The sequence below is a fragment of the Hypanus sabinus genome, chromosome 10 (assembly GCF_030144855.1).
Source record: "Hypanus sabinus isolate sHypSab1 chromosome 10, sHypSab1.hap1, whole genome shotgun sequence".
NCBI classification, from domain to species: Eukaryota; Metazoa; Chordata; class Chondrichthyes; order Myliobatiformes; family Dasyatidae; genus Hypanus; species Hypanus sabinus.
The window spans coordinates 160,399,779-160,414,117 of NC_082715.1; the positions used below are offsets into that span (position 1 = coordinate 160,399,779).

Here is a 14,339-nt window from a genome sequence, read left to right on the forward strand (position 1 = left end):
TACGGGAAGATTTGTTGCAGAAAAGCAGCAACCATCATCAGTGGCTCCCACTCTCTTCTTGCTGCTGCTATCAGGAAGAAGGTACAGGATCTTCAGGACTCACACCACCAGGTTCAGGAATAGTTATTACCCCTCAACTATCAGGCTCTTATCCCAAAGGGGATAATTTCACTCAACTTCACCTGCCCCATCATTGAAAAGTTCCCATAACCACTGAAAACACTTTCAAGGACCCTTCATCTCATAACCTTGGTATTTATAGCTTATTTATTTGTTATTATTTCTTTGTGCATTTATACAGACTGTTGTACCTGCAGACTGGTTGAATGCCCAAGTAAGTGCGTACTTTCATTGGACCTATTATGGTTATTATTCTATTATGGATTTATTGAATATGCCTGCAAGAAAATGAATCTTAGGATTGTATATGGTGAAATATATGTACTTTCATAATAAATTTACTTTTAGCTTTAGTACCAGTACATCAACACACCACGCAATTAATCAACCACATGAGCACTTACCACATACTCACAATCAATCCGATACGGGGTATTCCTCCTCCCCCCCCTCTTACAGAAAGGAAGTGCAGAGGAAAATAATAAGTGAGGAAATGTCTATCCTGCTTGGTAGCAGTCAACTGACCCGAGCACGCTTTTGGACCGCCGCAGGGGGGCAGCTTCCCTCTCCGCACCTTCCTGATAAGCTGGTGTCAAGAGCTGTGAATCTCCTCTTCCCTTGATATACGGGTTAAGGTTAAGGTCCAAATATCGTCCACCTGTTAACTCAATCTCTGCTACTTCACTGTGACAATACGGACAACAGCTGGTAACCGGTTTTCTTCTTGCAAGATGCACATATAGACTTTTCAACTGACTCCAAACATTAGAAATGGTAGAGGCAGGTTCAATATTGTCATTTAAAGCAAAATTGGATCGGTATATGGACAGGAAAGGAATGGAGGGTTATGGGCTGAGTGCGGGTCAGTGGGACTAGGTGAGAGTAAGCATTCGGCACGGGCTAAAAGGGCTGAGATGGCCTGTTTCCGTGCTGTAATGGTTATATGGTTATTGGTGGTCTGGTGTGCATACTGTATTTTTGCTTCATGGCCTTTTGCTTCCCACATACTCATTCCTGTATGGCTGGCTGTACGAGATCTGCTCTCTGTAGTGTTAGGACAAATCCTGTTTTTCAAATAGGAGGCTCTTCTGTATCCTCCCATCTTGGACTCCAATAACTATCACTTCCTCGAATTTGCTCAGGGGAATATCTTTGTACTTGAATTCCTGCACTGCTAGGAGCCGATCTGTGATGAAATCATCTACTTTCCAATCGGGGGGTTCTCACGGCTTTGAGAATCCTGTGGACCCCAAACATTACACCAAGATGGCGGCCTGACGCAGCTTGCAGCGGCCACTCCAGAGCTGATTATCTGTTATTTGTGAAGCGGGGTGCTGTACGCAATCATAGTTGGATGAAAAACAGATGTGGGAGCACGGAGGAACATCTGAAAATCTCTAGGAAGACCTTCTTCGTTGCTGCTGCTGCTGTGAGGTCCGGGTCTCTGCTGGGAAGAACAGGCCCCCAGTCCTCGGGTTGTGTTGCCGATGGCTTAATACACTCGGCAGAGGATGGTGCTTGGAGAAGCTGTTCCGGAGGGAATGGTCGGAGGCTCGGAGGTTCGACGGACTCAGAGTCCGTTGTGGTCAGGTCACTTTCAGTGTGTGCTGCGTCTGCGAGGCTGAGTCAGGCGACGCTTTCATTGTGTGCTGCTTCTGCGGGGCTGAGTCGGGCAGCACCATGGAAGTCCATAGCGGGGGTATTCCCTTCTGCCGCTGGCGTGGGATGGCGAGTCTGTCGGGACCCTGGGGACTTGTGAAAACTGTGTGGTGGTTTCTTTCGAACTTATAGCCTTTCAACATCTTGGGCCTATTTTTACTGTGCCCATGATCTGTTTTTTTTTAATCAATTATGCTATTGTTTGCACTGTAGTAACTATATGTTGTAAATATGTGGTTTTGTGTAGGTCTTATAGCTTTAGTGTTTGGTCTTGTTTGTCTGGTGTGATTGGAGCTCCTTTCCAGGGAACGCGCTAAGATGGTATTAATAAGATGGAGCGCGATATTAATAGGCAGCAGCTTCTCCGGACTCTGGACTGGGGATTGCCAAACGTTACGTGGATTTTCTGGTGTAGTCTGTTTTGTCATGTGTTTTTGTGATATCATTCTGGAGGAACGTTGTCTCATTTGTTAACTGCGTTGCATTTGTAGTTTTTAAATGACAATAAACTGAATCTGAATCTGAATTGTCCAAAACTCAACCACGTCAATCAGTTCAGATTTGCTCAGTAGGTACAGAGCATTGAAGTACTTCTGTCAGAGTTCTACCACGTGCACGTGAAGCAGCTTGAATGTCATCGTTTTCTCCAGCTTTGTCACTGATGTTAAACTGGGTAAGTATTTGATGCAATACATAATGTTATTTTTCATTGCAGCCAAGCTCAGCAGTTAAGTTTTGCCATAGCTGTGGCTCAAAATAAATTGGATGCAAGAAGTAGGAGTTATTCTTGCTTTGATCTTCATCACCAAAATGTTAGGTATTGCGCAGAGCAAGAACTACAACTGAGTAGTATGATTACATTTTTACTGAGATTGTCAGTAACTGTACACACTGTGCAACTTACAGAGTGGAAGCTACGAACTGGCTCCGCCAAGACAGAAGCACACGCACTCCAAAGCTCGTGCCCAAGAGAGTCCTCCATGCCCTGGTGCCCAATCAATACACTACATGATCAACTGGCTGCATGCACACTCACCACATTCACACAATCGATCTGATATGATACACCATGATGGACAAACAACCAATATGTAAGGAACTAAGATTTTGCCATTACATAAAAAAAGATTCATGTAGGCAGAAGAGTCTAGTTTACTAGACTTATAATAACTATTTTAATTAGTTCAGCACTTTGTGGCCGAAGAGCCTGTTCCTGTTGTGTTCAAATAAAAAGCTGAATTCAGATTTTGTATTTTTACCACAATGATGATTTGAAGCTATGTCAAAATAATCCTCTGACACATTCTATGGCAAAACTGTTATATTTTCCTCAAATATTTGGGATATTAGATGAAAATCTGAGAAAAAGTAAGGAAATGTTTAAAGAGAAAACAAAATGGAAGTAGACGAAACAAGAGAAAATCTGTAGATGCTGGAAATCCAGACAACACACACACACAATGCTGGAGGAGCTCAGCAGGCCAGGCAGCATACGACAAGACCATAAGACAAAGGAGCTGAAGTCGGCCATTCAGCCCATTGAGTCTGCTCTGCCATTTTATCATGAAAAGAGTACAAACGACACCAGATCGAGGCTCTTCATCAGTCCCAATGAATGACTGTACTCGAGGGGGACCAAAATTCTTGCAGGCAGGTGTGTTGGGAAGGATTTAATCTATTTCACAGGGAGATGGGAACTGGAGTGAAGTGACTCAGGTTAGGACGGATGGTAAAAAGGCAAAGATAGTGTGCAGTCAGACTGTCAGTAAGGGCAGGCAGATGATAGGACAAAATTGCAGGCAGCAGGGTGAGTATCAGTGCATTAGCAAAGCAGATTCAAAAAGAGATCACACTTTACAGTACTTAAAGTGTGATCTCTCAATGCACGGAGTGTAAGAAATAAAGTGGATGATATTACTGCACTTCAACAGATTGTCAGGTATGATGTTGCGGCCATCTGTGACCACTGTTACATGTTGTGTCGGAGCGATAGGAAGGTAGGCAGAGGGGGTGGTGTGGCTCTGCTGGTAAAGAATGGCAACAAATCAGTAGAAAAATGCGACATAGGATCAGAAGATGTTGAACCTTTGTGGGTTGAGTTGAATTGAACTGAACTGACTTTCATTACTTACATCCTTCATCTATGTGAGGAGTAAAAACCTTTACATTCCGTCTCCACCTGAATGTGCAATGTGTAATTTACAGTAATTTATAATAAATAGTATGTGCAACAGGACAGTCAATATAACATAGAAATTCAACTGTATCAGCATGAATTAATCAGTCTGTTAGCCTGGTGGAAGAAACTGTCCCAGAGCCCGTTGGTCCTGGCTTTTATGCTGTGGTACAGTTTCCCAAATGGTAGCAGCTGGAACAGTTTGTGGTTGGGGTGACTCAGGTCCCCAATGATCCTTCGGGCCCTTCTTACACACCTGCCTTTGTAAATGTCCTGAATAGTGGGAATATCACATCTCCAGATGGGCTGGGCTGTCCACACCACTCTCTGCAGAGTCCTGCAATTGAGGGAGGTACAGTTCCCATACCAGGCAGTGATGCAGCCAGTCAGGATGCTCTCAATCGTGCCCCTGTATAAAGTTCTTGGGATTTGGGGGCCCATACCAAACTTTTTCAACCGTCTGAGGTGAAAGAAGTGCTGTTGTGCCTTTTTCACCACACAGCTGGTAAGATCCTTGGTGATATGTATGCCGAGGAGATTCAAACGAGAGGACGTGATTTGAGAGTTAGGGGACAGAAGTTTAAGGGAAACACGAGGGGGTATTTCTTTACTCAGAGAGGGATAGCTGTGTGGAATGAGCTTCCTGTAGAAGCAGTAGAGGCCAGTTCAGTTGTGTCATTTAAGGTAAAATTGGATAGGTATATGGACAGAAAAGGAGTGGAGGGTTATGGGCTGAGTGCGGGTAGGTGGGACTAGGTGAGATTAAGAGTTCGGCACGGACTAGGAGGGCCAAGATGGCCTGTTTCCGTGCTGTGATTGTTATATGGTTAAAGCTGTTCATCTTCTCAACCCCAGATCCATTGATGTCAATAGGGGTTAGCCTGTCTCCATATTTCCTGTAGTCCACAACCAGCTCCTTTTTTTTTGCAACATTGAGTGAGAGGCTGTTTTCTTGACACCACTGTGTCAGGATGATGACTTCTTCTCTGTAGGCTGCCTCGCTATTATTTGAGATTAAGCCAGTCAGTGTAGTATTGTCTGCAAATTTAATTAGCAGATTGGAGCTGTGGGTGGCCACATTATCATGGGTTTACAGAGAGTAAAGGAGGGGCTTAGGACACAGCCCAGGGGCTCCTGTGTTGAGGGCCAGAGGGGCAGAGGTGAGGGAGCTCACTCTTACCAACTACCAGCGATCTGACAGATTCCAGCTACACAAAACAGGGTCAAGGCCGAGCTCTCTGAGCTTCTTGTCGAACCTGAATGGAACTATGGCGTTGAATGCTGAACTGTAGTCCAAGAACAGCATTCTCACATAAACATCCTTCTTCTCCAGATGTGTAAGGAGGTGTGCAGAGCTGTGGCTATTGCAACATCTGTCGATCGGTTGTGTCGGTAGGCAAATTGTAGAGGGTCCAGTGTGGGTGGTAGCAAGCTGCAGATGTAGTCCTTGACCAGCCTCTCAAAGCATTTGATTACTATTGAGTTGTGTGTGACAGGACACTGGTCATTCAGACATGTTACCTTGGTCTGCTGAGGTACAGGGACAATGGTGGACGTTTTGAAGCAGGAGGGCACTCTAGACTGGGAGAGGGAGAGGTTAAAAACACACCTGGCAGTTGTGCCACGCACACTCCGAGTACCGCCCTGGGACGCTGTCCAGTCCCGCGGCCTTGCGACTGTCCACTCACTGGAAACACCTGCGTACTTCAGCCTCGGACGTGACCAAGGTGCGGGTCTCTTCAGCGGCTCTCCTCAGGGGCTCAGTGTTGGCAAATCGAATTCAGTGTAAAAAAGATTTAGCTCATCTGGAGAGAGGCAGCGATGTTAGAGGCTCCACTGCGTTTAGCTTTAAGTCTGCAATGGTGTAGAGACCTTGCCATGAGCCCTGTGTGTTGTTGGTGGAGAGTTGTGTCTGCAAGAAACTTAAGAAACTACAGGGTAAAAGGACTCTGATGGGCATTATATACAGGCCTCCCAACAGTAGCTGGGATGTGGACCACAGATTACAAATAGAAAAGTATGTCAAAAGGGCAATATTATGATAGTTGTGCAACATTTTAATATGCACATTGATTGAGAAAATCAGATTGGTAATGGATAACAAGAGAGTAAATTTGTTGAATTGTACAAGGTGGCTTTTTAGAGCAGTTTGTCATTAAGCCTACTAGGAATCAGCTATTCTGGATTGGGTGTTAAGTAATGAATCGGTGGTGATTAGGGAACTTAAGGTAAAGGAACCCTTAGGAGTTAGTGATCACAATATGATTGAGTTCAATTTGATAGGGAGAAAGCAAAGTCTGATGGAGCAGTATTTCAGTGGAATATAGGAAATTACAGAGAGAAGAGATGGCCAAGGAGCTGCTGATAGGGCGTGAGTTTCTGGGGAAAATGAGGAAGGTGCAGGATAGATGTATTCCAAAAACAAATACTCAAATGACAAAATAGTACAAATGTAGCAGACAAGGGAAGTCAAAGCTAAAGTAAAAGCAAAAGGGAGGGCATACAACAAAGCAAAAATTAGCTGGAAGATAGAGGATTGGGAAGCTTTTAAATTCTTAAAAGAATCATTAGGAGGGAAAAGATGAAATATGAACTGCAAGCTAACAAATTTGGATAAAAAAAGGTGGAGACCCAAAGGTTTTTACAAGTATGTAAAAAATAAAAGAGAGATGACAGTAGGTATGGGACCACTAGAAAATAAAGCCAGAGAAATAATTACGGGACAGGGAGATGGCCGATGAACTAATGAGAATTTTGCATCAATCTTCACAAGTGTGCGAGAAGAGAAATGAATGCAGGGAGAAGGTGCTCGAAAAGCTGGAAGACCCAAGGCTACACGAGTCACCCGGACCAGATGAACTACACCCTAGGGTTCTGAAAGAGACAGCGGTAGAGAATGGGGAGGCATTAGTAATGATTTTTCAAGAATCATTGGACTCTGGTATGGTTCTGGAGGAATGGAAATTTTCAAATGTCACTCCATTCTTTAAGAAAGGAGGGAGGCAGAAAAGAAATATAGATTAGTTAGCCTGACCCTAGTGGTTGAGAAGATGTTGGAGTCAATTGTTAAGGATGAGGTTATGGAGTACTTGGTGACTCAGGACAAGATAGGACAACGTCAGCATGGTTTCCTTAAGGGAAAATCTAGCCTGACAAACATGTTTAAATTCTTAGAGGAGATTACAAGTAGGATAGATAAGGGGGATGTAGAAGTGGATGTTATATAATTGGATTTTCAGAAGGCCTTTGATAAGGTGCCACGCATAAGGCTGCTTACCAGGTTAAGAGCCCATGGTATAACAAGGAAGTTACTTGCATGGTTAGAGCATTGGCTGATTGGTAGGAGGCAACGAGTGGGAATATAAGGATCCTTTTCTGCTTGGCTGCCAGTGACTAGTGGTGTTTCACAGGGATTGGTGTTGAGGACACTTCTTTTTTGCTACATATCAATTATTTAGATGACAGAATAGATGGCTTTGTTGCCAAGTTTGCAGATATTATAAAGATTGGTGGAAGGGCAAATAGTGTTGATGTAACAGGAAGACTGCCGAAGGACTTAGACAGATTAGGAGAATAGTAAAGAAAGTGACAAATGAAATACAATGTTGGAAAATACATGGTCATGCACTTTGGTATTAGAAATAAATGTGCAGACTGTTTTCTAAAGGGGGAGAGAATCCAGGAAACTGAGATGCAAAAGGACTTGGGAGTTCTTGTGCAGAACACCCTGAAGGTTAACTTGCGTCGGTGGTGAGGATGGCAAATGCAAAGTTAGCATTCATTTCCAGAGGTCTTGAATACAAGAGCCAGGATGTGATGCTGAGGCTTTATAAGGCACTGGTGAGGCTTCACCTTGAATACTGTGAACAGTTTTGGACTTCTTATCTGAGAAAAGATGTTCTGGCATTGGAGAGGGTTCAGAGGAAGTTCACAACATTGATTCCGGGAATGAAAGGGTATTTATATGAGGAACTCTGATGGCTCTGGGCATGTACTCACTGGAATTTAGAAGGATGAGGGGGGAATCTCATTGAAACCTTCGAATGTTGAAAGACTTAGTGTAGATGTGGAAAGGATGCTTCCCATGGTGGCGGAGTCTAGGACAAGAGGGCACAGCCTCAGGATAAAGGGGCGTACATTTTAAACAGAAATGTGGAGAAATTTCTTTTGCCAGATGGTGGTGAATCCGTGGAATGTGCTACCACAGCCAGCTGCAGAGACCAGGTTGTTGGGTGTACTTAAGATTGATAGATTCTTGATTGGACACGCCATCAAAGGTTATGGAGAGAAGGCCGGGGAGTGGGGCTGAAGAGCAGAAAAGAGGATCAGTCATGACTGAAGGACAGTGCAGACTCGATGGGCCAAATGGCCTAGTTCTGCTCCTCTGTCTTATGGTTATTTGAGATACAGCCATTATGGTGGTATCACATGCAAACTTGAAGATTTTGCAAGTTTTTGCAAAAGATTTTGCAATCTGGCCATGCATTCATGAGTCTACAGGGAATAGCATATGGTGACTAACTTTCAGGTTGATGTCTTGCCATCATTTGAATTTATAATATCCTGCCATCATTTGAATTTATAATACCTTGCCATCATTTCAATTTATAATACCTTGCCATCATTTCAATTTATTTGTCACTCTTGTTTTTACTGCACCAAGATTTTTCTGAGAGAACCAAAGTGATTGAAATAGACAGAACAAATTTCCCTATTATCCATTATTTTGTGTGGACAAGCGACAATCTGACAGCATGTCTCTTTACACCACAGATTTCACTGATGTTCAAAATGCACCTTTTTATATAGTGTTACTATACACCAGAATTAAGACTGATCCCTTTCAGGCATCATCCCTGAAGAAGATGGCAGAGTTGATCATCGAAACGTCGGTTATAATTGATACCTGTACCCAGCTGGAAGCCTGAGGAGAATTTATTCTTTCTCGAGAAGAGTTTGATCTCAAGTCAAGTCAACTTTTATTGTCATTTTGACCATAACTGCTGGTATAGTGCATAGTAAAAATGAGACAACGTTTTTCAGGACCATGGTTTACATGACACAGTACGAAAACTAGACAGAACTACGTTTTCTTACTTTCAATGACACTGATACAAATGAATTCACTGAGAACCACAACTCAATGTCTTCTTTGTACTAACAACCACTACAGTTTTGTAGTACTTCTGTAAAAGATTTTGTTTTCAAGCTCAAACATTAACCCTGTTTCCCCTTCCACAAATGTGACCTCTGACTTCAATATTTGCAGATTTAACTCAGATTTGCAATATCTGCAGATTTTTTTCAGCAGCTAATTTCAGGCCTAAAGCCATAATGCATATTTGTAATAAAATTAAATTCCTTTTGACAAAATAAAAGCATTTTAAAACCCATCTGATCTATCTTTAAATGAGTTCAAAAATCATTTAAGTATTGCTTGTGAACTAAAAGGCAATATGAAACTAACTCATTTTCTTTTGGAGATTAAGAATCCAAAAAAATTACTTCCATCACACAGAAATGTTGCTCCAAATATTACAGCTTTTTAAAAATCCTGATAACAATATGCAGTTCCAGTGAAATTTTAATTGATGATAATAAAAGCCTTTTACTGAGCAGTGTACCAGGTAAACTGCTGTACCCTATCAACTTCTTTTCACTGCATAATTTCACAAAGTTCAGTGAGAGATAGCTTCTTCACATCCTTTGCTCTGGACAGAATCCAAAGGAGGTTCATGTGGATGATTCCAAGAATGAAGTGTTAACCTAAGTGGAGCATTTGGCAGCTTTGGGCCTGTACGCACTGGAATTCAGAAGAATGCAGGCAGATCTCATTGAAACCTACCGAATGTTGAAAGGACTGGATAGGGTGGATGTGAAGAGGATATTTCCCATGGTGGGGGTATCCAGAACAAGAGAATACAGCCTCAAAACTGAGGGGCAACGTTTTAGAACAGAGTAAGGAGTAACTTTTCTAGCCAGAGAGTGGTAAGTCTGTAGAATGCTCTGATACTAAATGTGGTGGAGGCCGCGTCTGTGCATATATTTAATGCGGAAGTTGATCGTTTCTGATCAGTCAGGGCATTAGGGGATATGGCAAGAAGGCAGGTGTATGGGGTTCAGATCAGCCATGATGGAATGGCGAAGCAGACTCGATGGGCTGAATGGACTAATTCTGCTCCTATGTCTTAAGGTCTTTCATTTGTGTCTATCTAACATGGCAGATTTATTGATTTACAATAGATAAACTCACTGATTTACTTGACTCCAGGGATCCAGATGATACTGTGTCTCTGCTGCCTCTACTTTTCGAACTGAGCTGAGGTGACGAGGAAGGCGAGTCATCAATGTAGGGCATGGTATCCCGGTTCCTGCTTTGATCTTCAACCCGATCTGCATCATACGAATATGTTGGCGGTAAGTTGTAGAGCGATCCTAAATAATTAGAAAAAAAACAGACAGATGTTATTACAATGATAAACTATCATATAGCAGTGATATACTATCAGAGTCTTAATGAAAACAAGACACACATAATAAATAATCATTATAGACCTTAAGGAGTATTGTGGAACAGTTCACTTGGTGTACAAGTCCAAGGATCCCTGAAGGTAGCAGCACAGATAGAGAAGGCAAATGGAATAATTTGTTACTTGCAATACAGAGTGCAAGAGCAGAGAGTTTATGGCTCAGTGTTATAAAATATTGATTTGGCAATGGCTGCAATATAATGTACAGTTCTGGGCACCTAACGATAGGAAGATTATAACTGCACTGGAAAAGTTGCAGAGGAAATTCACAGGGATGGAATGTTTTAGTAATAAAGGGAAACTGGATAGGCGGGATTTTCCTTGGAGTAACGAAGACTAAGGGAGAATTTGATCAAAAGTACTAAACTTTGAGAGGCATAGACAGAATAGATTGAAGACTAACTTTCCCAATGCAAAAGACAGCTAAAAATAGGAGGCACAGACTTAGGGCAAGGACAAGAGAGTTCCAGTCATAGGAGTGTACAGCACAGAAACAGGCACTTCTGCCCATCTAGTCCATGTCAAAACTATTTAAACTGATTACTCCCATTGATCTGCACTTCTCCCCGTAACCTTTGATGCCATGTCCAATCAAGAACCTATCAAGCTCAGCCTTAAACAGACCCAACCAACTGGCCTCCACAGCTGCCACAAATTCACTACTCTCAGGCGAAAGAAATTTCTCTGCATTTCTGTTTTAAATGGATGCCCCTCTATTCTGAGGCTGTGTCCTTCTTTCCTAGACTCCACCACCATGGGAAACATCTAGGCCTTTCAACGTCAAGTCACTTTTTATTGTCATTTCAACCATAACTGCCGGTACAGTACACAGTAAAAATGAAACAGTGTCTTTCAGGACCATGGTTTTACATGACACAGTACAAAAACTAGATTGAACTACGTAAAAAACCTACATTGGACTTCAGACCTACCCAGGACTGCATAAAAGTGCACAAAACAGTGCAGGCATTACAATAAATAATAAACAAGACAATAGGCACAGTAGAGGGCAGTAAATTGCCAGTAATTCCAGACTCTGGGTATTGAGGAGTCTGATGGTGTGGGGGAAAAAACTGTTACACAGTCTGGTCGTGAGAGCCTGAATGCTTCGGTGCCTTTTCCCAGATGGCAGGAGGGAGAAGAGTTTGTATGAGGGGTGCATGGGGTCCTTCATAATGCTGTTTGCTTTGTGGATGCAGCATGTGGTGTAAATGTCTGTGATGGCAGGAAGAGAAACCCCGATGATCTTCTCAGCTGACCTCACTACCCACAGCAGGGTCTTGCGATCCGAGACGGTGCAATTTCCAAACCAGGCAGTAATGCAGCTGCTCAGGATGCTCTCAATACAACCCCTGTAGAATGTGATGAGGATGGGGGGTGGGAGATGGACTTTGCTCAGCCTTCGCAGGAAGTAGAGACGCTGCTGGGCTTTCTTTGCTATGGAGCTGGTGTTGAGGGACCAGGTGAGATTCTCCGCCAGGTGAACACCAAGAAATATGGTGCTCTTAGCGATCTCTACCGAGGAGCCGTCGATGTTCAGCGGGGAGTGGTTGCTCTGTGCCCTCCTGAAGTCAACAACCATCTCTTTTGTTTTGTTCACATTCAGAGACAGGTTGTTGTCTCTGCACCAGTCCGTTAGCCGCTGCACCTCCTCTCTGTAAGCTGACTCATCATTCTTGCTGATGAGACCCACCATGGTCGTGTCATCGGCGAACTTGAAAATATGGTTCGAGCTGTGTGTTGCAGCGCAGTCTTGGGTCAGCAGAGCCCCCGTGCTCAATGTGATGGTGTTGGAGATGCTGCCTCCGATCCGGACTGACTGAGGTCTCCCAATCAGGAAGTCTGGAATCCAGTTGCAGAGGGAGGTGTTCAGGCCCAGTAGGCTCAGCTTTCCAATCAGTTTCTGAGGGATGACTGCGTTGAATGCTGAACTGAAGTCTATGAACAGCATTCGAACGTACTTGTCTTTTTTGTCCAGGTGGGTTAGGGCCAGGTGGAGGGTGATGGCAATGGCATCGTCTGTTGAACTGTTGGGACAGTACGCGAACTGCAGGGGGTCCATTGAGGGGGGCAGCAGGGTCTTGATATGCCTCATGACAAGCCTTTCGAAACACTTCATGATGATGGATATAAGAGCAACGAGACGGTAGTCATTGAGGCAGGACACTGAAGACTTCTTCAGCACAGGGACGATGGTGGCGGCCTTGAAGCACATTGGAACGGTAGTGCTGCTCAGGGAGATGTTGAAGATGTCAGTGAGAACATCTGCCAGCTGGTCTGCACATTCTCTAAGCACTCTGCCAGGAACATCGTCTGGTCCAGCAGCCTTCCGTGGGTTGAAAAGGTTTCAATGAGATTCCCCTCTCATCCTAAATTCCAGCGAGTACAGACCCAGAGTCATCAAAAGTTTCTCGTATGGTAACACTTACATTCCTGGAATCATCCTTGTGAACCTCCTCAGAACCCTCTCCAATGCCAGCGTATCTTTTCTTAGAGGAGGAGCCCAAAACTGCTCACAGTACTCAAGGTGAGGCCTCACCAGTGCCTTATAAAGCCTCAGCATCACATCTTTGCTCTTGTATTCTAGACCTCGTGAAATGAATGCTAACATGGCATTTGCCTTCCTCGCCACTGACTACATCTGCAAGTTAACCTTTAAGACTTTTTTTTTAGAAAAGTCTGCACATTTATTTCTACTACACAAGTACAAGACCATGTATTTTCCAACATTGTATTTCATTTGCCCATTCTCCAAATCTTTTCAAGTCCTTCAGCAGCCTACCTGTTTCCTCAACACTAACTGCCCCTCCACTCCCAACACTGTCCATGCGGAACACCACTAATAACTGGCAACAACCAGAAAAGGATCCTTATATTCCCACATGCTGCCTCCTACCAATCAAACAATGAAACAGTGGCATGCAAACATTTGGGCACCCCTGATCAAAATTTCTGTTACTGTGAATAGAAGATGAACTGATCTCCAAAAGTCATAAAGTTAAAAATGAAACATTCTTTTCACCATTTTAAGCAAGGTTACTGTAATATTTTTGTTTTGTACAATTTTATAGTGAAAAAAAGGAAAGGAGCACCATGTAAAAGTTTGGGCACCCCAAGAGATTTGAGCTCAAGGCCTCAGACCTTAATTAGCTTGTTAGGGCTATGGCTTGTTCACAGTCATCATTAGGAAAGGCCAGGTGATGCAAATTTCAAAGCTTTATAAATACCCTTACTCCTCAAACCCTGTCCCAACAATCAGCAGCCATAGGCTCCTCTACTAAATGATGCCCACAAAGCAGGAGAAGGCTGGAAGAAGATAAAGCGTTTTCAGGTAGCCGTTTCCTCAGTTCATAATGTAATTAAGAAATGGCAGTTAACAGTAACGGTGGAGGTCAAATTGAGGTCTGGAAGACTAAGGAAACTTTCCGAGAGAACTGCTCGCAGTATTGCTAGGAAGGGAAATCAAAACCCCCATTTGACTGCAAAAGACCTTCAGGAAGATTTAGCAGACTCTGGAGTGGTGGTGCACTGTTCTACTGTGCAGTGACACCTGAACAAATATGACCTTCATGGAAGAGTCATCAGAAGAAAACCTTTCCTGTGTCCTCACCACAAAATTCAGTGTCAGAAATTTGCAAAGGAACATCTAAACAAGCCTGATGCATTTTGGAAACAAGTCCTGTGGACTGATGAAGTTAAAATAGAACTTTTTGGCCGCAATGAACAAAGGTATGTTTGGAGAAAAAAGGGTGCAGAATTTCAAGAAAAGAACACCTCTCCAACTGTTAAGCACGGGGGTGGATCAATCATGCTTTGGGCTTGTGTTGCAGCCAGTGGCACAAGGAACATTTCAC

At 43.4% G+C, this 14,339-nt stretch overlaps 1 protein-coding gene across 2 annotated transcripts in view; it reads right to left on the reverse strand.

Moving 5' to 3' along the window:
- Positions 1-14,339, reverse strand: part of si:dkey-91m11.5 (PH_BCR_vertebrate and RhoGAP_Bcr domain-containing protein) — a 406,087-nt gene that overhangs the window by 303,988 nt on the left and 87,760 nt on the right. For both annotated transcript variants that reach the window (XM_059983343.1, XM_059983342.1), the window contains exon 2: positions 10,209-10,390. In XM_059983343.1, the coding sequence (XP_059839326.1) occupies positions 10,209-10,390 (182 nt within the window). The remainder of the gene's footprint in view (positions 1-10,208; positions 10,391-14,339) is intronic.